The sequence below is a fragment of the Haliotis rubra genome, unplaced genomic scaffold (assembly GCF_003918875.1).
Source record: "Haliotis rubra isolate DU_JTF1 unplaced genomic scaffold, ASM391887v1 Scf1630, whole genome shotgun sequence".
Classification (NCBI taxonomy): Eukaryota; Metazoa; Mollusca; class Gastropoda; order Lepetellida; family Haliotidae; genus Haliotis; species Haliotis rubra.
Genome location: NW_025765593.1, coordinates 73,855 through 97,956, shown reverse-complemented (window position 1 = coordinate 97,956; position 24,102 = coordinate 73,855). Strand labels below are relative to the sequence as shown.

The 24,102-nt window shown below is 39.8% G+C and overlaps 1 protein-coding gene and 1 long non-coding RNA gene across 2 annotated transcripts; both read left to right on the top strand.

Moving 5' to 3' along the window:
• The first annotated feature begins 4,633 nt into the window (after positions 1-4,633).
• On the top strand, positions 4,634-10,174 carry LOC124271774. Its single transcript, XR_006897127.1, has 2 exons — positions 4,634-4,786; positions 10,090-10,174. It is a non-coding gene; the product is annotated as an uncharacterized LOC124271774 (long non-coding RNA).
• A 131-nt stretch (positions 10,175-10,305) lies between these two features.
• LOC124271766 lies at positions 10,306-24,059 on the top strand. The gene is made up of 22 exons (XM_046706927.1): positions 10,306-10,321; positions 11,745-11,915; positions 12,254-12,394; positions 13,003-13,116; positions 13,542-13,793; positions 14,142-14,277; positions 14,603-14,807; positions 14,886-15,032; positions 15,371-15,719; positions 15,963-16,269; positions 16,706-16,832; positions 17,046-17,240; positions 18,084-18,358; positions 19,157-19,319; positions 19,559-19,780; positions 19,919-20,063; positions 20,151-20,434; positions 21,907-22,104; positions 22,209-22,347; positions 22,795-22,829; positions 23,352-23,478; positions 23,989-24,059. Exons 1-22 carry the CDS (start codon positions 10,306-10,308, stop codon positions 23,997-23,999), a joined length of 3,759 nt encoding a protein of 1,252 aa, XP_046562883.1. The 3' UTR covers positions 24,000-24,059.
• Positions 24,060-24,102: the final 43 nt, after the last annotated feature.

Below are 24,102 nucleotides of genomic sequence, written 5' to 3'. Positions count from 1 at the left end.
CACAATCTGAGAGAACCGAGATTCCATCCTACAACGAAGCTTTCTGGCGTGTCGAAAGGCTGCACATCTCTACGGGGAATTGCTGCGCACTAGTGGATCCGACCAATAAGCCCAGAACAAATGGTAAAGTGTTTATCAGATGTGTTTTGGTTTTTGTCGTTTTGGTTTTTGTAACACAAAAAGTATCTTGTTAGAATTCAAAGATAAAACAAACTTTCAAATAGTTCATTTCATACCGTACTAACATTTGAACTGACTGAATCCATGAAATCGCCATTGGGAGATACACATGCAGTATGCCTATTGTGTGCAGTATGTTTGAACCAACTTCAAGAAGGCATTGTTCGTGTGTATTTTAGACTGTTTTGACCTTTAAGAAATCTTATTTAAGTATAATACAAGCTCAAATTGCTTTTATCGGACTAGGTTATATAGTTCCAGACCAGCGAGATCGACCGTTTTCATATCAATATATACAGGGAATGTTTTCACTTGCTACGGTTCGTGTAAGTCATATCAAGCTACAATCAATATGATAAATACACACTCATACACATATGACTGGAACATTGTTTTACTGAATTTCCTGTCTAAACTTTAAGATATATTACATGTTTGTTGAGGTTACGAAGTGCCGTGAGAGTGAGGCCATATGAAGAGACATGATACATGCATGGGTATTGAGCAGGGTTTGCTCACAAGTTAAATATTGGGTCACTTTCCTTCTTCATGATGTACAGAATTTTGACCATGTTAACATAATTCATAATTAACACCGGCATTAAAACAATTCTATTGATTTGAGAAGTGCATATTATAATCTTGAAAGAAGGGTCCTTCAGCTATAATATTTATCCTGAAATAAAATAAAATTAAATCTGCTTGTGCATCTTGCATGCTTTTAGTGATACGGAATTCAAAAGAAATTAGGTTAAAAACTGTCGTCTTGTTGAAGGCATGAAAATGTTTTAAATGTGCTTGTGTTTGTGTACAAGTGTTTTTTGTGTGGGTGTTTTCGTCGTTAACTCGACGTGTCAATTCTGTTTACAAATGGCTGTTTAATACATAAATACAATATAGCGACATGCTTGACAACGGTACAAGAATCTGTATCGAAACGTCGCACTCACGAATAAAAGAAGTTGTTATCCATAAAGTTTGGTCTATATTGTACTTCCCAACTTCTAAAATGCCACTCAAAGAAGTTAATATAAAAATAGATCCCAAAATAGTTCAAAGTTAATTTAAACCTACCACTATTTTTAATCGTAGCATATATGTTATTTTAATTTATGACTAGATTATCTAAAATTGCCAATAGCTGAAGGGAAGGTGTAAATCCATCTAGGGTCCATGCAGGAAGCAAATGTACTGTAAGTCCCCATGGTCCCTAGCATGGTGATCTACCTTCAGTTGCTGGCGATCTATAGCCTGTTTTTAGATTGTCTTGTCATTTATAGTTAAAGTATTTTAGATTTAATAACCAGTTTTAAATTTATTTCTGTGATTATTTAGTTGTTTTACTGTCCTTTGCAGACAGGTTAATTTATTTGCTAACATTATTTTGATTCATTTATATATGTACAACTTTCTTGGTCACGATATGGCTGAAATACTGCGGATGTGACTTTAAATATTAACTCACTCACTCACTCACATAAATAAAACACTATATTTATGTAAGTGTATACTTCTGTTTGATCATCGGATGCTATTTACATACTGTCGATTTATGTGTGAGATTGTTTTATTAATGGATGTATATGCATGATCGCTCAACCATGTATACTTACACAGGTGACATAATATACCCGAGAAATCGAGAAAGTAAAGTCCCACAGAAATAATTTCCCTTTTCGACACACCGAAATACTTCCCATACCTCATTTTACAACTATAATCATCACTATTGGTAATATTACTATCAGTATGTTTCAAAACTATTAACACAATATGTCCATAAACTATATTTAAAACATTTGTCGTCCTCGTACACATGTCAAAATATACCTTGGAATGTCAGCGTGCATGAAAATCTCTCCATGCTCCTGCATTGCTAACGTGAGCATTCAAATTATCTATTTGAAATCGTTTTTGACAAGAAGGACAAATGCACATCACATCATCATGCAATTCAACATTTCGTTTCAGAGCATATTATGCAACTGCACTGTATGCAATGTCAGGGAAAGCTCGAATCAGGTTGTTTCACCTTCTCTGTTAGTGGGCTTGTTGGGAGCAGTGACTGTGTACCGTGCAGGGACGTCGATATGGACATGTGGCATGCCACTTCCTGTAGGCACCTACTTCATCCTACTTTAAAAATATTTGAAATATGCCCATGTAGTCTTTTTTCGTAAACAGCAGTTACAGTGCCCCTGTTAGATATTGATCTGAGCATGTTCACGAAACCAGCCAAGCATGTATTTCATCCCTTCAGACATTTCTGTAAACTTCCCTGTTCACGATATTAGGCAAATTCTCGGAGACTCCCCTGTGACATTGCACAATGTCTTATTGTTGCAAAACGAGCCAGCTTGACCAGACCCAGTGCATCGACGGCTTTCGGCAGATGGAGGTTGTCGTTAGGCGTTCTCAATAATTATACAGTGGCATGTTTACGCCATTGTTGGCTGTCATATGCAGTATATTACAACAATCCATTGAAAGACAAGCAGGAAGCCATGACAATAAAGTCTTTATGCTTTACAAGAGAGAAGTGAGGTAAAACATTAAAGTCACATCGGCAATATATCAACCTTTACCTGACCATACCAGGTCATATGTTTATAAACGGTAAATACATGATAAGTCTGTCGACAAAGGACAGTAAAACAAGTTGGATATCACTGTTAGATATCACTATCACTATAGAGAACAATACCATATGAAACGGGCTAATGATCGCCAGCATCTGAAGCTAGGTCACCATACTATCAGCCGTTGGGACTTACAGTACATTTGCTTCCTGCATGGACCCTAGCTGGATTTACACCATCCCTTCAGATACTCACAAGGGAGGATGTAGTGGGAAACGGTTGCAATCAAGCCACATGGCTGAACAATATTTATCGACAGTTTGCAACTAATTAAACTCTAAAGCTGAGGCATAAAAAACAATTTATTTAAGTTCATGAAACGTTTTTTGCAACTATGAAATCCAGCAACTGAAACCCATGTAAACCACGAGCAGAAATGATGGCTGCATTGAATGACTGTCAAAACGTCCACCTGTGACGTCAGCGTGGATAATGAAGTCAACACTATGCAACACTCGCTGGCATATCCGTTTGTTGGTTGGTTGTTGTTTAACGCCGCACTCAGAAATATTCCAGCTATATGGCGGCGGTCTGTAAACAATCTAGTCTGAACGAGACAATCCAGCATGAGTATCGATCCACGCAACTGGAATACGATGACATGTGTCAATCTAGTCAGTGAGCTTGACCACACAATCCTTTCAGTCGCCTCTTACGTCAAGGATGGGTTGCCGAAGATCAATTCTAACCTGGATCTTCGTAAGCAGACGATTATTTTTTAACTACGTTTCTCTGTTGTCAAATGAAAATTATTTTTCACTCTCCCCAAAAAGAAACGGATAGGTATATGTTCACAAATTTAATCTGCTACCTTTAAAGTGAGATAACACATGTAATTCTGGATCATTTGCAGCATCCGTTCCCAAAACTACTCTGCACCGACATTGTGAAATTCTGGCCCATTCCTCTTGCAATGCCTGCAACAGTTGATCTAACGTCTGGGTGATTGTTGACGTTCACGTACGCGTCGGTCGAGGTCATCCCACAATGCTCGATGGGGCTGAGGTCGGGCTATTTCAAAGGCCATGGAAGCACTGTAATGTTCTCATTCTGAAGATACTGGTACTCTTGTGAAGTGCATGTTGACAGGCAGCGACAGATTGAGACTCCCCAGCCTCCGGACGTCCAATGGCAATGTTCCGATTTACAGCAGTGAGTAGCGGAATAACTATATTTTTTTCACTTAGCTTAAAAAATGCCAATAACCGTCCAGAAGCAAAACAAGTCTTAGCCAATGTTCCTGCACGCGTACGATTCCTCAGATCTGCTCCTTTTCTCCATGACATTTTCATGCAGTTGACACTTTCGAACGTAAACGTGCATTTAAGTTTCCGAAGATGCTTTTTAGCACTGTGCATTTCGTTTTGATGACGAAAATATAACATATCAAACACTAAGTTTGATAAATATTTGAAATTTATCATATCAATATCACCTATGCCTTTCTATTTGGGAGGGTATATACACAATATATGCAACTCAGCGACCATCCTACTGTTTCTTGGCGTTAGTATGGGTCCGACAAAAGGACGACATCAGATTCGAATCGTCCCATGGCGAAACAAGATGGATCATATTCGATTACGTGGACCTTGTTCTTTACTGCTCGTGCATGTCGATCATGATCACGCAGATGATGTAATGAAGATGGGCTGAAATAGTGTTCGGGAAAAGAATCTCTTACAAGGAGTGTCAAGTTTCTTCTCCTTCGCAACCCAATATTCGTTGTTGTCAAAAATAGATCGAAGGATGCTGTCATGCGTGTTCTTTTTGCTTTATTACACCGTCGTTTGCCATGCATTGTTCACAACTTCCTGGTACAGTGTACTTGCATCAGTATCCAGACCTGTTTATACCCAGGGTACGGTTGCCCGGAATGTAACACTGTCGTAGCAGAAGCACAGAAAACAGTTGTGATATTTCTTCTTGTCCCCGACAATATTTGGATGTATATCAAAAGCAAGATCGTAAGTATATTATACATTCGTGTATATATTTCTTTATCTGTGGATATGTGTATCTGCACTTTACAGATGTACGTAATAGAACCAACGAAAATAATTTAGAATCTTCACAAAATAACGCTAAAGTGACATTATGACCAAATATATCAGCCGGAATTGGTTTTAAGAAAGTTGGTGCATACAAAGGTGACCTCCTGATAAGTTACTTTCCCAGGTTTTATTTTTAAAAGGCGCTACTTGCACGTATGCAAAATGTGTTGTTTTGTTTTCACTGAAAGTAATGTCTTACTGGCCTCTGGGGTCTTTAAATGTCTTCTCGTCGGAAACCACACGACCAATTTTTTATCAATGAAGCTTCACATGCTTGTTCCCACCAATGACGACAGCTAAATTTGCCAAAGAATTTCCAGTCCGAATTATTAAAATAGTGTTCAGTATAAGTTCAAAACTCGCCTTTGTTTATGTATGTACATGTTGTTATTGAGTTTAGTTTTACGCCGCACTCAGCAATATTCCAGCCATATGACGGGTATGTACATGTAGTTAGTAATTTGGTTTACATGATGCATTCATGTAACATATGTTTCGTGTTTTGCGATTAACCTTAGTGTGACGACCATCACATGTTAATACTCTAAGTGTCCGGAGTTTACCCTGAGTGCCTGACAGGCTGACATTCCACATGGCTGTGTCTCCTAACGAAACCTCCTTTTGTTATTCAGCACTTAGAATGACATTTCACAAGTAATATATATTTCAGACGAAATAGACTTAGGAAGTTAAACCTTTGTCTAAAGGTTTTGAATGAACACCAAGACATTCTCCTATTTGTCAGAATGCATTGTGTTACACTTTCAATGTATTGCATAAAATTTTTAAGTTGTTGGCTGTTTATTACAGAAACAAAGTTGGCTTCTCATCAAATAAAAAAACGTAATTATCTTCTAACACTGTTTTCAGAAAGTATACTAACTGTGTATAACATAACAGCAAAGTGGAAGTTTATACAGCAAAGTGGAAGGAGAGTATTGAAATGTTTTAAGATCTGCTCCAGAAAGGAGCACTACCACCAAATTCAGTTGAAGCCTAATGACATCCTCATTGCCACAGCCTAAGTCATGTAATACAAAAATAAAATTCGCATCTGGGTCTAACGCCCAAAAGACACATCTAGGGATCATGGTTGACATGTGTACCTAGTTTGATTAAGCTATCACGAACAGTTTAGGAGATATGCTTCGGACAAAGTCTGACGGACGTACGGACGAACAGACGTACGTACGGACGTACGGACGGACGGAACTCGTTTCTATATCATAACATAACATAACATGACATAACATAATATGAATTCTGATGTCGCGTATCGGTCGTGACACGTGCACTTTGTGCACAATGAACTTACTCACGTTTTGCACGTCATGACACGGCTTACAGAATATCAGCGTCTCCGGGCCTTGGGTATGCTGGAGACTGGAATGGCCCAAAATGAAGTGGCCATACATTTTGGTGTCAATCGAAACATGATCTCATCTCTGTGGAGACGTTTTCAACATAATATGAACACGAGAGATTGGCCTCGAACCGGCGTTCATGCGGGATGTCACATCAGCAAGACAACAACATTCGGCTGACCCATCTAAGGAACCGATTCCAGGCTGTCAGTTTGACTGCTCGGACCATTCCTGGCTTACGTCCACAATCAGTTCCAGGACGATACGGACCCGACTGAGGGACAGCCTGCAAGACGTCCACTTCTGCTCCAACGTTAACGACAGGCACGTCTTGCCTGATGCACACAACATCTACGTTACAGAAGACAAGATTGAGATGGTGTTTTCTTCACTGTCGAGATTTGATCGGGACAGCTCAGATGGCAGGGCAAGGATGTACAAACGACGAGGTAAACAGTATGCTGATGCGTGCATTGTTCAACGTTGTTCGGTTTGGTTGCGATTGCGTAATAGTATGGGGGAACATCACATCTCATGATCGGACACAACTTGTCATTGTCAATGGCAATCTGACAGGTCAGGTCTGCGAAACAGGGATGAGATCATTGGACCTCATGTGCAGCCGTTCATTCAAGGTCAGAGACGTAAATTCACGTTTCAGCAAGATAATGCCCGACCACTCCGGTACTCCCTTGTCCAGCAGTTTCTCTGGACCTGTCCCTTATCGAGCACGCTTGGGGTGAAATGGAGCCCGGAATCAGCCATTGACGTTAGATGAATTTAGAGAAGCGTTGGTTCACACAATGAACAGCATTCCCCAAGCTGACTTCAATCGTATAGGGTCGTCTATGCGTCGTCATCTCCCGGTTTCATGAGCACTCTTCGAGTTTTGGAAACCATTAATGTGTTACACAATACAATTTGAAAACAAGGGTTAGGTCGTACGGGGTGGGTGTGGGGTGTGGGGGGGGGGGGGTTAATGTTTAAGACTACTTTCCAGTCCAGCTGTCTGGCGACGATGTATAATTAGTCGTGACTAGACCAAACAATCCAGTAATCCACATTATCAGCATCGACCTACGCAATTGGCTTACGATGTCATTTGTCAACCAAGTCAGCGAGTCTGACCACCTGAACTCGATAGTCGACTCTTACGACAAGCATGAGTTGCTGAAGACCAATTTTAACCCGGATCTTCACGGGTCTCTTTTTGAGAGTATTTGTCCTGACTTACCCCGGCTTATGGTGCAAGGCCGCTCTGATGCATGTTACAGTTTAGCTTGACAGAACCGATCAGTTATTGGTTATGCACCAATTGCAGAGCTCTAGACATGGTAACAAAGTATCCAGTCTACCACCTTTTGACTGACCGTGGCTCCCTCTGCTTGAAAGTAACTCCCAGCGTCTGAAAGAGATAAAAGTCATATGATAACCCAGGGATGTCCTAATAAGTATAATTGTCCATTTACTCAAATTGCAACAAAATTCTGAGGCTCCCAGTTGGATCACTACGGTTCAATAATCACCTTCCTTGTACTGTTGTAGTGTTCGGCAGTATATATATTAGTGTTTCTCACATGTAAGGGAAGGACTGCGGTGATACGTTCTTGTCATCCTTCAGTGAACATCGACAGAAAGGAAGGATGGTGTCTGTACAATGCTGTATGGTGTTCTGGTTCTGTACACTTGCTACGTGGAATCTCAGTACAGGATTGGAAGCAAATGGGTAAGAAAGTATTTCTGTTTTATCACTTAGCCGGTCAAAATATATCCACTGGTATTCTCTGAAAAAAGATCAAACCTTAATATCGTTTTTCAAAAATTAAAGATATTCTCTAAGCTATCTGATTTTTTCTGTGTACTGTAAACATGCACCTGTTGACAGTGAGATATACTGATCTTTAGTCAGCTGAAAAAAGGCCCTTTATTATTGATATTTACTCATTATGTGATTGTTATGAGCAAAGTTTTCATATTGAGCTACATGCTAATTGACTAATTTATTAAGCTTGACATGGGAACGGTCTGTATGATCTGGTTTGAAATCATAGAAATCTTACGAGATTTAGCTAATGGTGGTCTCAAACACCTTAAACACGCTGCACCTTCCTCCATGTTTTCCAGTATTGTATCATTTAAAATATCTGCTTTTAACTCTAACGCAGACTGCACTACTTGGAAAGTATTTGTGTAACTAAAATGTGTCTATTTTCTACACACAAGTGGTCCATTATTTCATCAGCTCAAGGGTTTCATGTACAATACTTGTTTTCCAGACTTTCTGACTCTAGATTACTGGAATGTTACCTTGTACATTTTTTTTTTGCTGTGAAGATGTTAATCAGTTTACTTCTACAGTCCTCTGTAACAATAATATGTATTCTCGAAATGACACTGTTTGTTCCGAGAGTGTAGTATCTTTAAAGATTTTGGCGAGAGAACATATGTCAAGTAATACCAAGGATAACAAATTGTCTTATAGCATAACATATCATTTCAATTGGGAAATCAGTTCTTCGAAGTCAGTCATTCTAATTGGTCAGTCATGTTACATGACGGAGATTAGTTAGATTTTTATTTTATGTTCAGGAAGCCCATCGAATATAACACTGCCCGTGAGTGAGTGGTCATAAGATATGTTCAATATGTTCACAAGCATAGACTTAGATTATATAAAGCCGTTTGCATCTCAGGTAACAAGACGTAACACGCCATTAAAGTAAGGACAACTGATATTACCTCAAAATAGTGTAACATGACAATACCTTGTATCGTCGGGAAACTCATTCTTATTGCAAATGGCGGCTCTTGGAAAAGAACATTACAGGTAATGTCTTTTCAATTACCTGTTTGTGAACATTTAATAAAGATATTGGACCTATCAGGCTATCATAGCATTATGGCTGATATATTTTGTAATCTGATAAGAAACATACTGGTTTTAGTATCAAACTGGAAGTACACCATTGACTGTGTGTTGGCAGAAATTTAAGATGACACTCTCGAGCTAAATCTCCTCGAAAACAGATATGTCACCATACCTTATGATGATTAGTGATTATATTTAAGGTACAAAATCCCGTAAATATATGCCATCTGACTTCACAAATGGTTTAAGTGTGGTTGGGCTTTGAATAATAAACCCGTTATGGTATGTGCCCGGGATGTTCAGTGCATGAAGTAGAGTGGGGTGAGGTGGGGTGGGGTGAGGTGGTGATGCTTTAGCTGATGAAAACAGTCTCCGATCTATTCTAATTGTGGGTTAGGTATAATATATTTCACATGGGCACTTGCGTGAAAACAACGAGAGGTGTGCCACAGTTCACAGTTTGAATGTGCAGGGCGTGAACTGAATTAATGCTGACAATGACAACAATACATATGTTCAACTTTTTGGGCTTGTGTGTTTCTTTTTTGTTGAAAGGTTTATATTAAAGGGCAGGTAAACTCAACCCAGAAGCTTTGTAGATCTTAATACTTTTTTGGACAAACTTAATCACAAATTGAGATAAAAACGGGAAGGCAAAATCGTACCCCCAAACGACAAATATCCGAATTACCCTTCCATGGATTAAACGGGTTCTGGGTTTTGCATAATTTGGGCTATAAAAGGAATTACAGAGAGGAAACAGTATTCCACTGTGACAAGTTCACGGTGGTATATATTTCCAATTCTAAGAGGGGTGTTCACTTTCGTACGTGTTCGTAAATAAGACACTGGAAATGAGTCCCCAGTAATTGGATGTTGTTCACATGCATGGATAGTTGTAGGCATTTCTCAGTAAAGATGCGTTTGAATGCATGTGTGGGGTGAAGAAAAAATGCTATCTCCAAGTCTTACTTTCCTTTCAGTGTAAACGTAGAGGCGTATACAACTTACAGGTCATCACGTTACACAACGAAGTGTGGGTTTTGGAAGTGGGGCCGGTGCACAAGATACAGGTAAAAAGTTCTGTACTTAAAAACATTGGTTATCATTCATAATGTTCTTTTTTGAATATATACATCTTCCTGATTGGACTAATCTCCCTGTTAATGGCTTTTGAGCGATGATTTAGTTATGTTCTGATGACATTTTCTGAAGGTCAGGGCATCACCGTTGACCTCTATGACAAACGGAAATCCCCTTTCAGATCTGTAGTGACCAATCATAATCGATGCCCGCAATACCTCCGAATATTAAAGGAAATTGAAAAAATCCATTTATACGCATGCAAAAATTTCCTCGGAGTTAAAATTAACACTGTTAACGCAGTGATTAATGGTGAATGCGGTAGGTACCCAATGCACATTCCTACAAGCATTAAAGTTATTAAGTACTGGCTAAAACTGTTGATTATGCCTTCAAATCGCTTACCCAAGAAGTGTTATAATATGATGTTGTTATATGATAAAGGTGGACAAAAAAACTTGGCAACCAATGTAAAAAACTTTTTATATTCTATTGGTTTGGGAATTACATGGAAAACACAATATGTCGAATCACCTACGTTATTCATACAATCCTTAACGACAAAACTAAAATATACGTATATTCAAACATGATGTGAAAGGATATCCTTATCAAATAAATGCATGTATTATTCATTGTTTAAAAATGCCATAGTCCTTGAGTCATATCTATCCTGTGTTAATGTTAAAAAGTTTAGAATAGCACTGGCACGATTCAGATGCTCTTCTCATGATTTGTTGATTGAAAGAGGCAGATATATTAATGTAAAAAGAGAAAATAGAATATGTACACTTTGTAATGGAAGATGAATTTCATTTTCTCCTAATGTCCATTTTTTGACAGGTTGCGAACAAAATATATTAAAAGATATTACTATGTCCATCCAAATGTGATAAAATTCTCCTCACTGTTAAGTAGTAAAAATCCAGTTCTTCTTCAAAATATTTCAATGTTCATTTACTATGCTATGATTACCCGATCTAAATTCCTCTCAAATGTAACATAACTTTATGTACTATAGGCCTGTGGCCTTCTCAGTGCAAATAAAGATTATTATCATATTATTAAAGGATACATGATATAAATATTGTTACGAAGTTGCACATTCCTGTGTTGACAATATTTGAAGGCATCGTAAGAGAACACGTTTTCTGCTACCAGGCAGAGGCCGGTCACAAATTACAGATGCAAATCAGGGTACAGATCAACAGATAACAAAGGCTGCCCATATCGTAAGTGAATTGTGCTACTTGGACTGAGGGACGTCTGGCCTCTCTACAATTGTTGTCATAATGATCTGATCATCTGTATACCTTGATATGTATAATATAAGGTTGGACGGGTCGTGGAATGTATTCTGGTAGAACTGTTGATTCTAAACTTGATTGTCATACACAAACATGTTTTTGTAAGGCTCACTAATGCATGCAAACATGCTTTCTTTCTTTTAATCCCATCTAGGCAAATAGTACAACATACCTCAGAATTCTCATGATTTGAAATTGATCGTTTCAGTCACATACTGTAACAATTAAACACCATTTAAACATTGCAGCTGTATGTGACGATCTGATCAACCCCGCTGCTTGCAACATCGACTACAGGGCATCTCACATCGTCAACAGTGACGGCAGGACACAGTACAAGAGTGGGGGCAGCTGTACCTCCCCTGGGACCTGTGACAACTGTAATGAAGGCTTTTACCCCACCAATGAACGCTGCAGAAGTACGTGCATTAAGGCTCAGTCGATTCATTCATATCGGGGACGTGTATGTGCCGCCATTCGTGTCGCGGAGTTACTTCCCTTTGGTATGCTATAAACCTACACATGCGGGTTTGAATCCCCGATTTTGTTTCTTGTGCTATCAGCGCCATACTCGTGGTTTGTACTAATATCGTAAACGCCATTTATATCTTTTTTCCTCACAGTAAGCTTGCATGACTGGAAATGAGGTGTTGAGCACAGTTGGCTCACTTGTAAAAGCTTTTGTGACCATGATATATTTCTCCGTTATCTGCGTTCCAAGCTCAAAATTCACGTTGTCACATATTACCATTGCCAGTGTGCAGCGCCATCAGTAACTGTGATCTGGAGACATGCACCAGCAGCAGCAACCAGGTGTGTAGTCGCTGTGAGGGGGTCTTGCTGGACCAGGCAGGACACAGGGCATATGTGGCTTCTTCTGATAGGAGATCATGCATACGTAAGTTGCCATTGGTGAATTACGAGTCAACAATATATCCCAAGTTACACAAATGCATGTTGTTAGGTTCCTACTGATATAATCACAGTTCATCGAGTTATGAATAAAACAACATACAAGCAAACCCTCAGAATTTTCAATCTAAACATATTACTTCTTCTATTCCCTGGTCTTTTATTACTGAAATGGGTTTTATTGATCCATCTATTTGTATGGTATCATTCGATTCTATCTCTGGATATGTCAAATAAAACAAAATCGTTTTTAGTCAAAAGCCAGGAAGTGGACATCGGTTTCATGTATATTGTTTCTTATTACAACAGATCATGTCGAAGTAAGACTGACTGACTGACTGAGTTTGCTTTTACGCCGCTTTTAGCAATATTCCAGCAACATCACGGCGGGGGACACCAGAAATTGGCTTCACACATTGTACCCATGTGGGGATTCGAACCCGGGTCTTCGGTGTGAAGAGCCAACGCTTTAACCACTAGGATACCCCACCGCCCCTGTCGAAATAAGAATATGCCATGCCGTCAACGAACAATACAGATTTAAATACTTAACCGACCATGCTGTAAAGCCAGATCCCACATTTGTGTCTACAGAGGCGTGTTCGTGGCGGAGTGACAGCACCCGGTGTTATCCCGGAACCTGCAGGAACGAGTACGCCAGTAACTGTGTCTGCTCCAGCGGCTTCACAGGGAATCATTGTCAGACAAGTGAGTTGACGCTACCTGGGAATACAAGTAGCAAACAACAAACACTTAAAGCTTCTTTTTCGTTTGCAAGGTGTAAATGACAGGTGCTGCCAGTAGCGCCAGGCATGCTTACCTTTTTCTCGAAGACCTTGTGCCATCATTGATTTTCGGTGATTCATTCATTATATACTTTTCAGCGCTATATGTTGCTTCAGGATTCTTTGAATCTGTTTCTATGGATGATCGGCATTGGCCTTTCACTGGCGTTGATTTTCCATATTTAAGTAGTTCCAATCGTTTGGCGAAATCAAATGGACACCGTATGAATAGAAACCTTTGACCTGGAAATGTCAACGAAATTGTAAATCTTTTGTACTGTCGTTTATCGTATTTGTTCGTCTATTTTGTACATTCGTTTTTGTTTATACGATACAAGTATGTTACAGTAACAACGAAGCCCACAATACACCTCAACCTCCTTAGACTGACCGCCAGCAACGGTGACACGGCAGAGGCACCTCCCAACATCAACAGTGGTCCATCTCAGTCCACCAGCTGGTCAAACATCAACTCTCCATCCAGAATGTACTATAAGTTTACGGCTGAGTACAAAATGGTACCTCCATCCAGACATGCCTTCATTGAAGACTTCCGTGTGGGAATTGTCAGTGGTTCTGCTACATTCAAACTAAAGAGAGGTATGTCGGATATCAGAGGGCACAGTATGCATAATGTGACATTTTGCTGCATACGTTCGAAGTTGGAACGTATACCTAACGTGTCAGGTATTATATTATACAGTTAATCTGGCTTTACAACGGTATATACGGTGGTGAATTCATAATCAAATACCCTTTCCACATTCAAGTCGACTGTTCAATTCCGACTATATCACGAGCATGCGTTTATGTATCACCATCAAACAGCGATAAAATGATGTGTCGGCGAGAACATAACCTGAATCACCTAACTGATCAACTCGTGCTTCTTGTTTCATCATTATCTGAAAACATTGTTCACTCAGCTGACTGTGTTGTTGTACCAAGGTGCAGGTGTTGTCTCCACTAAGGTCTATAACTGTGGAGGAGCCAGCCGAAGCAGCCCGGACACAGACCTGTACACCTGTGAAGGAAACCCACCAGGGACGTCTGTACTATCTCTGCCCTTCCAACACAGAGATGTGTGAGTAGTGGGGAGGGGCTAGCTACGATACAGACACAGTGCGTTATTTTGAATGTTTTCATCTTTCAGCTGGGAATCTGAATGTCAGATATAAACGAAATAAAACCAAAAATATGAATAGTCCAAACGAATAATTGTATATATAAGTCTACTATCAATATGATCATATGTACACTCGGTATGTTGACAAGTTAAGTGGCCACTGCTGTGTACAGTGTAAGTTAGTCAACAGAACGTTGATGAACTACAGTGCAACTGTTTCTCAATTGATATAATTTTCACCATTTGTAGAATTCTGTAAATATTTTGACATGATTGTTTTCAGTATGGAATTCACTTATTCAACAAGTAATGGAGGGTATGTGAAGGTCCGGAACAAGGAGAGTAACACACTAGCGACCTACTACTACAACGGTGCCACACAGACCCACACCTTTAATGTGTCCATAGACCTGGTGGATCCCTATCACTGTACTGGTACTGCTGCCTGTGATGGCAGCATGCTGACTGTTCCCGATGTTATCAAGACTGTAAGTATATGACCATAGCTATATTTCACACCCGATGTTGATGGTAGACAGGGAGAATGAATCTGTTACTTGTTTCAGCCCACAGTGAACTTCCGCTGGAGTGGCTGGTCAGATACTGATGCAGGAGTCGACTACTTTGTCAAGGACGTGTATGAACTCCACGCTGTTGGGGATGTACTCAGGGATAAACGTCGTGTTAAGACTACAACGTTGACAAGCTCAACGGTGAGGAATTGTGGTTTCAATATTTACATGAATACAAATCATGGTTGATCATTTGCAGTCTCGTGAATATAGTAAGCGCTATGTGAATGCATGCGCGTGTGCACGTGTGTGTGTGTGTGTGTGTGTGTATACATGTGCTTACGCACGTGTGTGTGTTACCTTCACAAATAAGTAGTAAAAATAAGTACTACTACTTGATCCAGCTACAAAACATCTGAACTGACACGAACATGACACTTGAACTGACAAGGACATTAATTCCATTGACAATCGATCTGTCACGGTGTGTGGTCAAGTGTTCAGTTTACAGATGTATGTATTTTTTCTACATGTTTCAGACGTCCAACAGCTACACACTGACTACGGCGGGCGTGTATTCTGTCGTCCTAACTGCCTATGACAAGGGAGGTAATCACAGAAGTACAAGAAGAATCCTGATATATGATGGTACTTCGACTGTAACAACACGAGCAAATACATCTCTCCGTGTGACAACAGCATCATCAGCAACATCAGAGTGGCAATCTACGTCATCATCAGTGACAGTAGACTGGACCAACAGATACATCAACACAGTCCACCACAACAACAAGTGGCTCCATGGCGTGGCTTCTGTTGGTGACATCAGCTCGGACTATGACGATAAGGAGGGTGACAGAAGTGTGGGTGCCATCAACAATGTTCAAGGTTGGCACAATTTGCAAGCTTGTTTAAATAGAACATATACATGTTCTGGAATCTAATATATAATGACACATTTATCACAAGAAAACAACAATCCATCATTGGTGTATACACACTTATTCAACGAAGCAACTAATAATGGCCATATAGAAGCATTCATAATCGTTTTGTTTGTTAACTTTTAACCCTGAAATCCCAAGCATCTCCCTCTTCTGATAAATGAGTATGGTCATGTATATTCAACAGGTGTAACACAATTCTTGTCGTCATACAAAGTCGACCACCAAGGAGGGTCGTCCATCACCAGTCCACCAGCTGATAACCTGTTCACCAGTCAAGGTCTGAGTCAGTCACAGACCATAACACCCTCACTAGTGGACGGGGACACTGTACGCTTCTGGATACGAGCCTATGACATCAGACGGGAATTCCTTGAAGAACATGTGACAGTCCACATCGACACATCACCCCCAGTCATAGAGAACCTTTGGCTAACCAGGGGAGACCGACTCAACATCAGTGTACATGGAGCAGAGGAGTTTTCCGAAATGACGCAAGTCCTTGTTTTAATATGGCGTTAATTAATTAATTATTATAATTCAGCAGCATTATTGTTAGTTCATTTCTAGATTAACTTTAAGAATTTGGATAAATAAATATTTTGACTAAGTAAATAAACATATCATGAGATGTATTTTCCCCTCCGTCCAACTTTACCTAAGTACTTCCGAAATGACGCAAGTCTTTTGTTTGCTTATGGTATTCATTAATAGATAATTATACAGAAATAGTATTATTTTTGGTTCGTTTTTAGATTCCCTTTGACAAACATTAGAGACTTATATCGGGGACATGACCTGTATTTTGGCCTTCGTCCAACTTTACCAGAGTACTACTCAAAACAGTGGACTACCTTGATCACGATAAAATATCTCCGAAACAACGGTCTGATGTGATGAATTAAATCAAACTTTGTTATGCAATTTCAGAATGGAGTGGATTGCATACGATGAGCACAGTGGCTTGGAGACGGTGTCATGGCGTATTGTAGATAAATACCGGGGTTTAGACATCGTGCATGGAGTTCAGCACATCACGGCTCAAGGGAACACAAGTGTAAGTAGTTTTCAGTACACACACCTATGTATGCCATAGTTGCACTTCTTGCGGTAATGGAACATGCGCTTTACTCCATCACTTCTCTTTGTTAAACACACTTTATCACATATTTGACAATGGGGTTGGTCAGACACCATCAATAATATTAATGACAATATGTCTCAAAAGCTAACTGTATTGTTACAAATATGTGGTATGTAAATAACACAGAGTATTGCTGACTGCAAGAGCGCCTACACTGATGCCCCAAGGGGAGCTAACTGTTACTGCACGCCAGCCAAAGTTTGCTACCATCGTCACTTCCAAGTAAAGCCCATCGTAGTAGACAGTAGTCTCCCACATGGTGGAATATTCAGCAACAAAGCAGGGGATCACGACTCTGACTACTATTATCTAGAGGTCAATGTGACAAACCACGCCAGCTTAAAACAAAGATGGAGTTTAAAGTAAGTCAAACTTTTCGTATGATTGATGGAAATCGCTTCTATGCGTTCAATACAAGTATATATGATTTCCCTGTTGATCAATATACATGATCTGTTTTCTAACATGCTGTTCCACGACCTTGTCCAGGTTACAGTTGATACAAGCCCCTCATCCTGGCGTTGTTAAGGATGGTCAGATAGGGAACCCGGAAGTGGACTACCAGCAACATCTCCAACTCTCCAGCCAATGGGGGCGGATTTTTTGACAAAGAGCAGAGCGGAGTCACCCTTTACCAATATAAATTTGGGCCTCATCACTGTCTGCAAATGAATTTGGAGTTAATAAATCTTCATTTGAGGTAAATATAGAACGTCAGCGTTTAAGAATACACAGTTTTGACTATCCTTGAAACAAATTCTGTTTGCTGTAAAGGGGAAAACGGGCTGTGTGAGTCATGTGAATGGATCACTGAAAACCAGTGATGACACCATGTTCATGCCAAAAGGCTAAGCATCTCCTGCCCTACAAGTATCATACTCCATTCACAACAGTTGCCTAAAACTGGAAGTATTTTCGCAGTACCCCTGCCATGCGGCGACTACCTGAAAACAAACCAGACAATCATGTGATTGATGAATTAGAAAATGTGGTGAATGTAGATAATATGGAAGTAACATGTGTGCGTGCATGGGTGGGGCGTGCATGCTCGCGTGTGTGTGTGTGTTTCTGTACTGGAGATAAGATGAAATGATGTTGTTTTTCTCTTGTAAAAATCACACAAATCTGTCTAAATATTTCGGATCATTCACTCATCACATGTAGGTCACGAAAACCTATTCCACATCCGCCTCCTGGACAGCGCCCTCTGTCGGCAAGTATCACGTGACAGTGGTGGCCTTCAACCGAGCACTGGGAGCATCTGACCCAGTGTGTTCTGACGGAGTGACTGTAGACACAACACCACCCAGTGTCAGTGAGGTGGCAGTGAGAGACTCTAGGGTGATGGAGGGGCTGGTCAAGTCATCAGATAATGTTGTGTGGTTCATCGACGCCCACAGGAGACGTACCCTGGTGGTCAATCCAGATGGCAGTTGCAGGTACAACAGTTTAATGAAAAGTGTATGCGTTTTTTTTGTATTTTTCTTCTAATTCTGTGATACGTGACTGTCCAGTGTGATGGTCATACTTCCAGTATCATTGAAAGTACTTAATTTTATTTCTCATTTTCACATAATACCACGATAGATGAAATCCGGTTGGAGGTTTAAAAACGTAATTGTAATTTTGCCTGAAGAATTAGCAATAAACATCAATGCTGCTGATACCAGGAGGATAACAACTGGATATGCAACAGGTGACTGTTGGACCATATTAAAAATTAGCATTGTGTCTGATTGAATAGTTTCTGACATTATTCTGGATTTATGTTCGGGGCTGTTGTCATCGGTAATTTACATTGTCTTATTTGGAAGAAGGAACATTGTCGTCTTTCTAATTCTTGAAACGACAATTTGTCCTGAATGATTTGAGTTTTGATTTTACATCTGAACTCAAGGCTATGCACATGTTCTTATAAAAGAATCCTACTTTCCCCCGATATGAACGCAATTTCACGATGTGATCGTCGACGTCATGATTAGCCGACTTTGGATCATGCCCACAGCCAGTTCAAGTTTGTCTCATCAAATTCAACATCAAATTCGATGCCACCTATCTGTAATTAAATAGTCATTTGGTAACGAGGATAACTCTAAACCTATTTATCTTTAAACAGTGTCCTCATTATAAGTAATCAGTAACTCACAAGCAACATTAATATCGTTTACAATACTCCAGTATACAGTATACAGTATACAGTTAGCCATCACACAGATACATCATGTAACTGTCTCCAGTTCCAAGGCCACGCCAGTAGATGACCAGAGAATGTCCCTGTTTCCAATACATCGATACAACAATGGAAGTGGGATGCAACTTGGGATCAATCCTGAGTGTAAATCTTTACTAGCATTGCCTGTCAGCTTCACCAACTTACTCTATGTCTACAGGGAACACCACGTGAGTACCTTATCTAATGAAGATCGCAATGAAGTACCAACATGCACACCCTTTGTGTATATTTTAATACTCATTATTTGTGAAACTTAACAATGTTTTCTCCAGCTTATCATATCAGTATTTGATTATTTGTGTACAGTAACAACGTTTTTATCCGTATCTCAGTTCAGTTTTTGATCATGTGTCGTCTATTTATAAACTGTACACTGCTTTCAGTAAAGTGTTTGATTGTTTCCCAGCTCTTCGTAAACTGGACTGGCAGTGACTCTGAGAGTGGTATCTATGACTACGAGCTGGGGCTGATGTCAGATCCTTCTGGTGAAGCAGCTCCAGATGTCCTGCCCTACACGTCCACTCATCATCATCCTCAGTATCAGGGCTACCATCCTCGTCTCAGTGAGGGGCAACAGTTCTACATCGCCATCAAGGCCATCAACAAAGCTGGCATCTCAACTGTCAGAGTAAGGGCACACAAGAGAATCATTTATGTTTCATGTTGTATGTTTATGAAATATGTATCAATTTCTTTGGACTGATGACTCTTTGCGTAAACACACGTATTTGAACGAAATGACCAGATATAACTGTTTTCATTAAAGGTTGTTGGACCTGTCACCGTGTATACACGATACCCTGCATTTACTGGATCAGTGACAGTGACGCTGAGACACAACTATTTGATTGCACGTTGGCCAGAGACAGCATTCACAGACACTGGGTATCTAAAATATGAAGCTGCAGTAGGTATGTGCAGTCGTTATCGCTCTAATATCCTTCATCTTATTTCAAACGCCTATGAAACTGCCATTGCACTTACATTATGTTCGTCAGGAACTAAGGACGGCAAGTCGACAATAATCCCCTTCACGACGTTGCAGTCAGGAGGAGGTTGTACACTGACGTCGCCACCCACGTGTACAGCTGTTGCCCTCACAGACCTCCACTGGGACCTCCATCACAGCCACACCTACTTTGTGTCAGTCAGAGTCACAAACATAGTTGGACTGTCTACAGTGGCAGTGTCTGAACCCTACGTCCATACCGTCATGCCGCCTTTACGTGGTGTAGTAGAAGACGTTATTCCAGCTGGAGAAGAATCCTTGTTCACAATACCGGTGTGTGTATCTTTAATGTTATTAATCACGTATTCGGCAAACGAACGCGAATGTGTGTTTGAATATCATATCACGAAACAAACAGGTTCACACAATTTTATGCTAGTGATTTATATAATCTGTATTTTACATGATATGCATGATTCGATCACGTTTATAATATTTCAAACACTCTTCAGCTTTCTTTTTATCGATAGTGGATAGTTCTGTCATCACGTATTAAGTCAGTAACTATAGTCTTCGAGACGTATTGTCATAAATGTCGTGATTAGTAGGACACTTCATTGCTTATACAACCTGTTATTGTTTCGTGAGTTTCTGGTAATAAAGATAGTGTTATGCTGACGTGTAAAGAAAGGGATATAGCCTTTGACTATTTTGAGATCATTATTTTAGTTCTTGTATCCCATAAGTACAACTCTTGTCATGTTCAACTGGATACATTTTGCTTTCGAATCTTCTGCTATTTATACAACAAATGTTTTCTTTCTGTTTGCATTATTTATATCTATATGTTTGTAGATCATTCATTACCTCATGAACTCATGTACTACAATACAGTGGAAACCGCCTAAGTAAAGACCGCTTAACTAAACAGACCTGATAAGTAAACACTTTTCTTTGGTCCCGGCAAATTTCTTCATTAATTATCACTATTAGACTCTGGTTAACTAAACTCGGATAAGTAAACAATACCGCTAAACTAAACGTCTTCTCACAGTCCCTGGAAGTAAATTACTTAACAAAAGAGACTGGATAACTTAATTAGTGATTACCACATAATCCGACATGAGGGGCACGTGTCAGTCTCCAGTTAAACAAACATCCTACTTACAGCTCGCTGGGGTCATGCAGTTGACAATACACTGATAACTGGAGGCCAGCCCTGATAAGTGGTCCACTGCTACATATGCATACATATACATGCATATGGTTGTCATTTGCAGGTTTTTATCAGTTTGGATAAGTAAAATACCTGATAAGTAAACAATTTTGGCGAGTCCCTTGAAATTTTACTTATCAGGTTTCCACTGTATTCTCCTACGGGTGATACTATGCGTGCGTACCCGTGAAGGTTCGGGTTAGAATGAGCCTTCAGTAACCCATGCTTGTCATAAAAGGCGACAAACGGGATCGGGTGGTCAGGCTCGCTGTCTTGGTTGACACATGTCATCGATTCCCAATTGCGTAGATCGATGCTCATGCTGTTGATCACTGGATTGTCTGGTCCAGACTCGATTATTTACAGACCGCCGTCATATAGCTGGGATGTTGCTAAGCGCGGCGTAAAACTATACTCACTCACTCACTTACTATGCGTTCGTGGTGTTCTAACCAGGTCAGGTCAATCAAAGCTAATTTCGAAAATGGCCCAACATTATTAATGTTTGTTTTATATACTCGACAAACACATCGTCCCTGTAGCATGTGAGATGACCATGGAAGACATAAATATGTCTGTATACTTTCAGCGTACTGATGACACAGACTACCAAATATCAACACGAACATTAACAGCGAGATGGTATGGATTTGACAATGGAATAACTGCCATTACGTACACGGTTGGAATTGGGTCTCAGCCATTTACAACAGATTTTCAGGCGCATGTCTATGTTGGAAGTGCAACCTTACATTCTTTCACTGGTTTGAGCCTGCATTGGAAAACGGTTGGTAAACTGATGTTGATTGAAACACTTGCAAACTATGAATTTGTTCTGTTGTTTACAGGATTGTATATGTACAATGACGTGGCGCCTCTGTCTAATTTCAGAAGTATTTTGTGACTGTCATGGCTGCTACCGATGGCGGTGGAGACGTGACGGTGTCCTCTGACGGTGTGACGATCATCAGGCCCAATGTTGACATCACAGATGTCATTGTCAGAGATGGCCTAGGATGCAGTGATTATGGTATTTGTTGTAGTTGTCATGGATGACGAAAAATTGCATTAAAATGTTGCATATACTTTATGATTATAATGATTCTGAAATATATGATTTCAGATTTTGCAACTCAAATGTTTTAACCTTAACCGTATGATAAGGACTAGTTTCAAATTGTCCGACATGATAAAAATTTAACACGTAATTCTATAATTCTGCAAGTCTGACAGTTTCTATGGGAAATGATAAAAGACATGGCTTTTCAGCACAAAACACTATTGAACGAACGAATGTTTTATAATTAGAAATATTAGTTTCAGAAGCTCTGTTGTTTATTTTGATACACTTTAAAAATGATAAAACCGCAGGATTCTTATTAGGCTTACTGAACTAATGTGAACTAAAATCTACTAGAAAGTCAATTCATGCTCTTAGTTGTGAGTGAATTGAGTTTTCGACGAAATTTGATTTTAGTGAATGGTGGTCTCCGAAGTGCAGTAAACCAGACGGTGAGTGAGATATTACGTAACTGGATTTAGTAGGCTGTTGTGCATGTGATCAAGGTATAGCCTTGCACATATTAGCCGTTTACCTGGATATTTTGTGCATACGTTTCGCAACATGCACGTCACAACGCCGTCACAGTCTATGTCGCCGGGTTAGGTAATCAACAAGGCATTCAGTATGGAAGTCGACACATCTCGACAGTAAACAAAAAAAGAAAATCATTTACATATTCATAACATAAATTCCTACTCCGTCAGAATGTGTTTATCAAACAATGTTTGCGAAGCGCACCGACGAAGTGTCTCTTATGAAGATTTTATAACGTGTATCCTCACGATTTTACGATACTTGAGTCAGTGTTTGTATATATTCCTCGATCGCTTTGAAATACAATTGCGTGTCCCTCACGCTCATGAAATAATATCCTCAGCCATATAAGTAACATATTGCTTGTGTGCTGCAAAGTCGCTACACTTGTGGTCTTCTATGTGAGAGGTTAAATGTATTGATGAATGTCTTAACAGAGATGTTCACGAGATAACACATACCAAGTATCTACTTCATCATATGCGGCCCACTGGGATACACGCAACTGGCTGCTCAGTTATCCTGATGTACAATGGAGTTTGCAAAAGAAAGTTCCTCGAACTGGTATGTGAAGATCGCTCGATGACCAAAAGATTAGCATAGTCACAATTGTCCTCAGGCCGAGTGGTTTATTAAATCAATTTAACTTGTAAACTTACCTGCTGGAAATGTATCATAATTAGGAAAAATATATCCAGTAAAGTACTGGTCATGTTTAATCCATAATGTGCTTCCTTCTACATTGGTGCGATATTATTTCACCATTGTATATAACAGAAGAGATGTATTGTAAGATAAACGCCACAAAACGTTTACTGTAAACTGTGTATCTCATATACAATAGTGCAATAGGGTTGTCGTTTCTATAAATGCATAATGAACTACTGAAAAGTTGCAATTTGGCCATTCAGCTTTTATTCTCATAGTTGACCTATGGGACATTGAACGAGAGTTTGAGCCTCTTGGAACATCGGATATGGTGGTGGCTAGCGGTCTTCATCTAGAACCAGGGGCAACCTACAGAGCTGCTGTCAAGTTCTGTGTAGTGAATGTATGTTCTAAACCCATATACAGTGATGGCGTGACTGTCATAGCACATCCTCCAACACCAGGCAATATATCGCTGACGTATCGGGAATCTGACAGTGGACAAGCACAGGCAAGTTACATATTTCTTTCCAAGCGTTC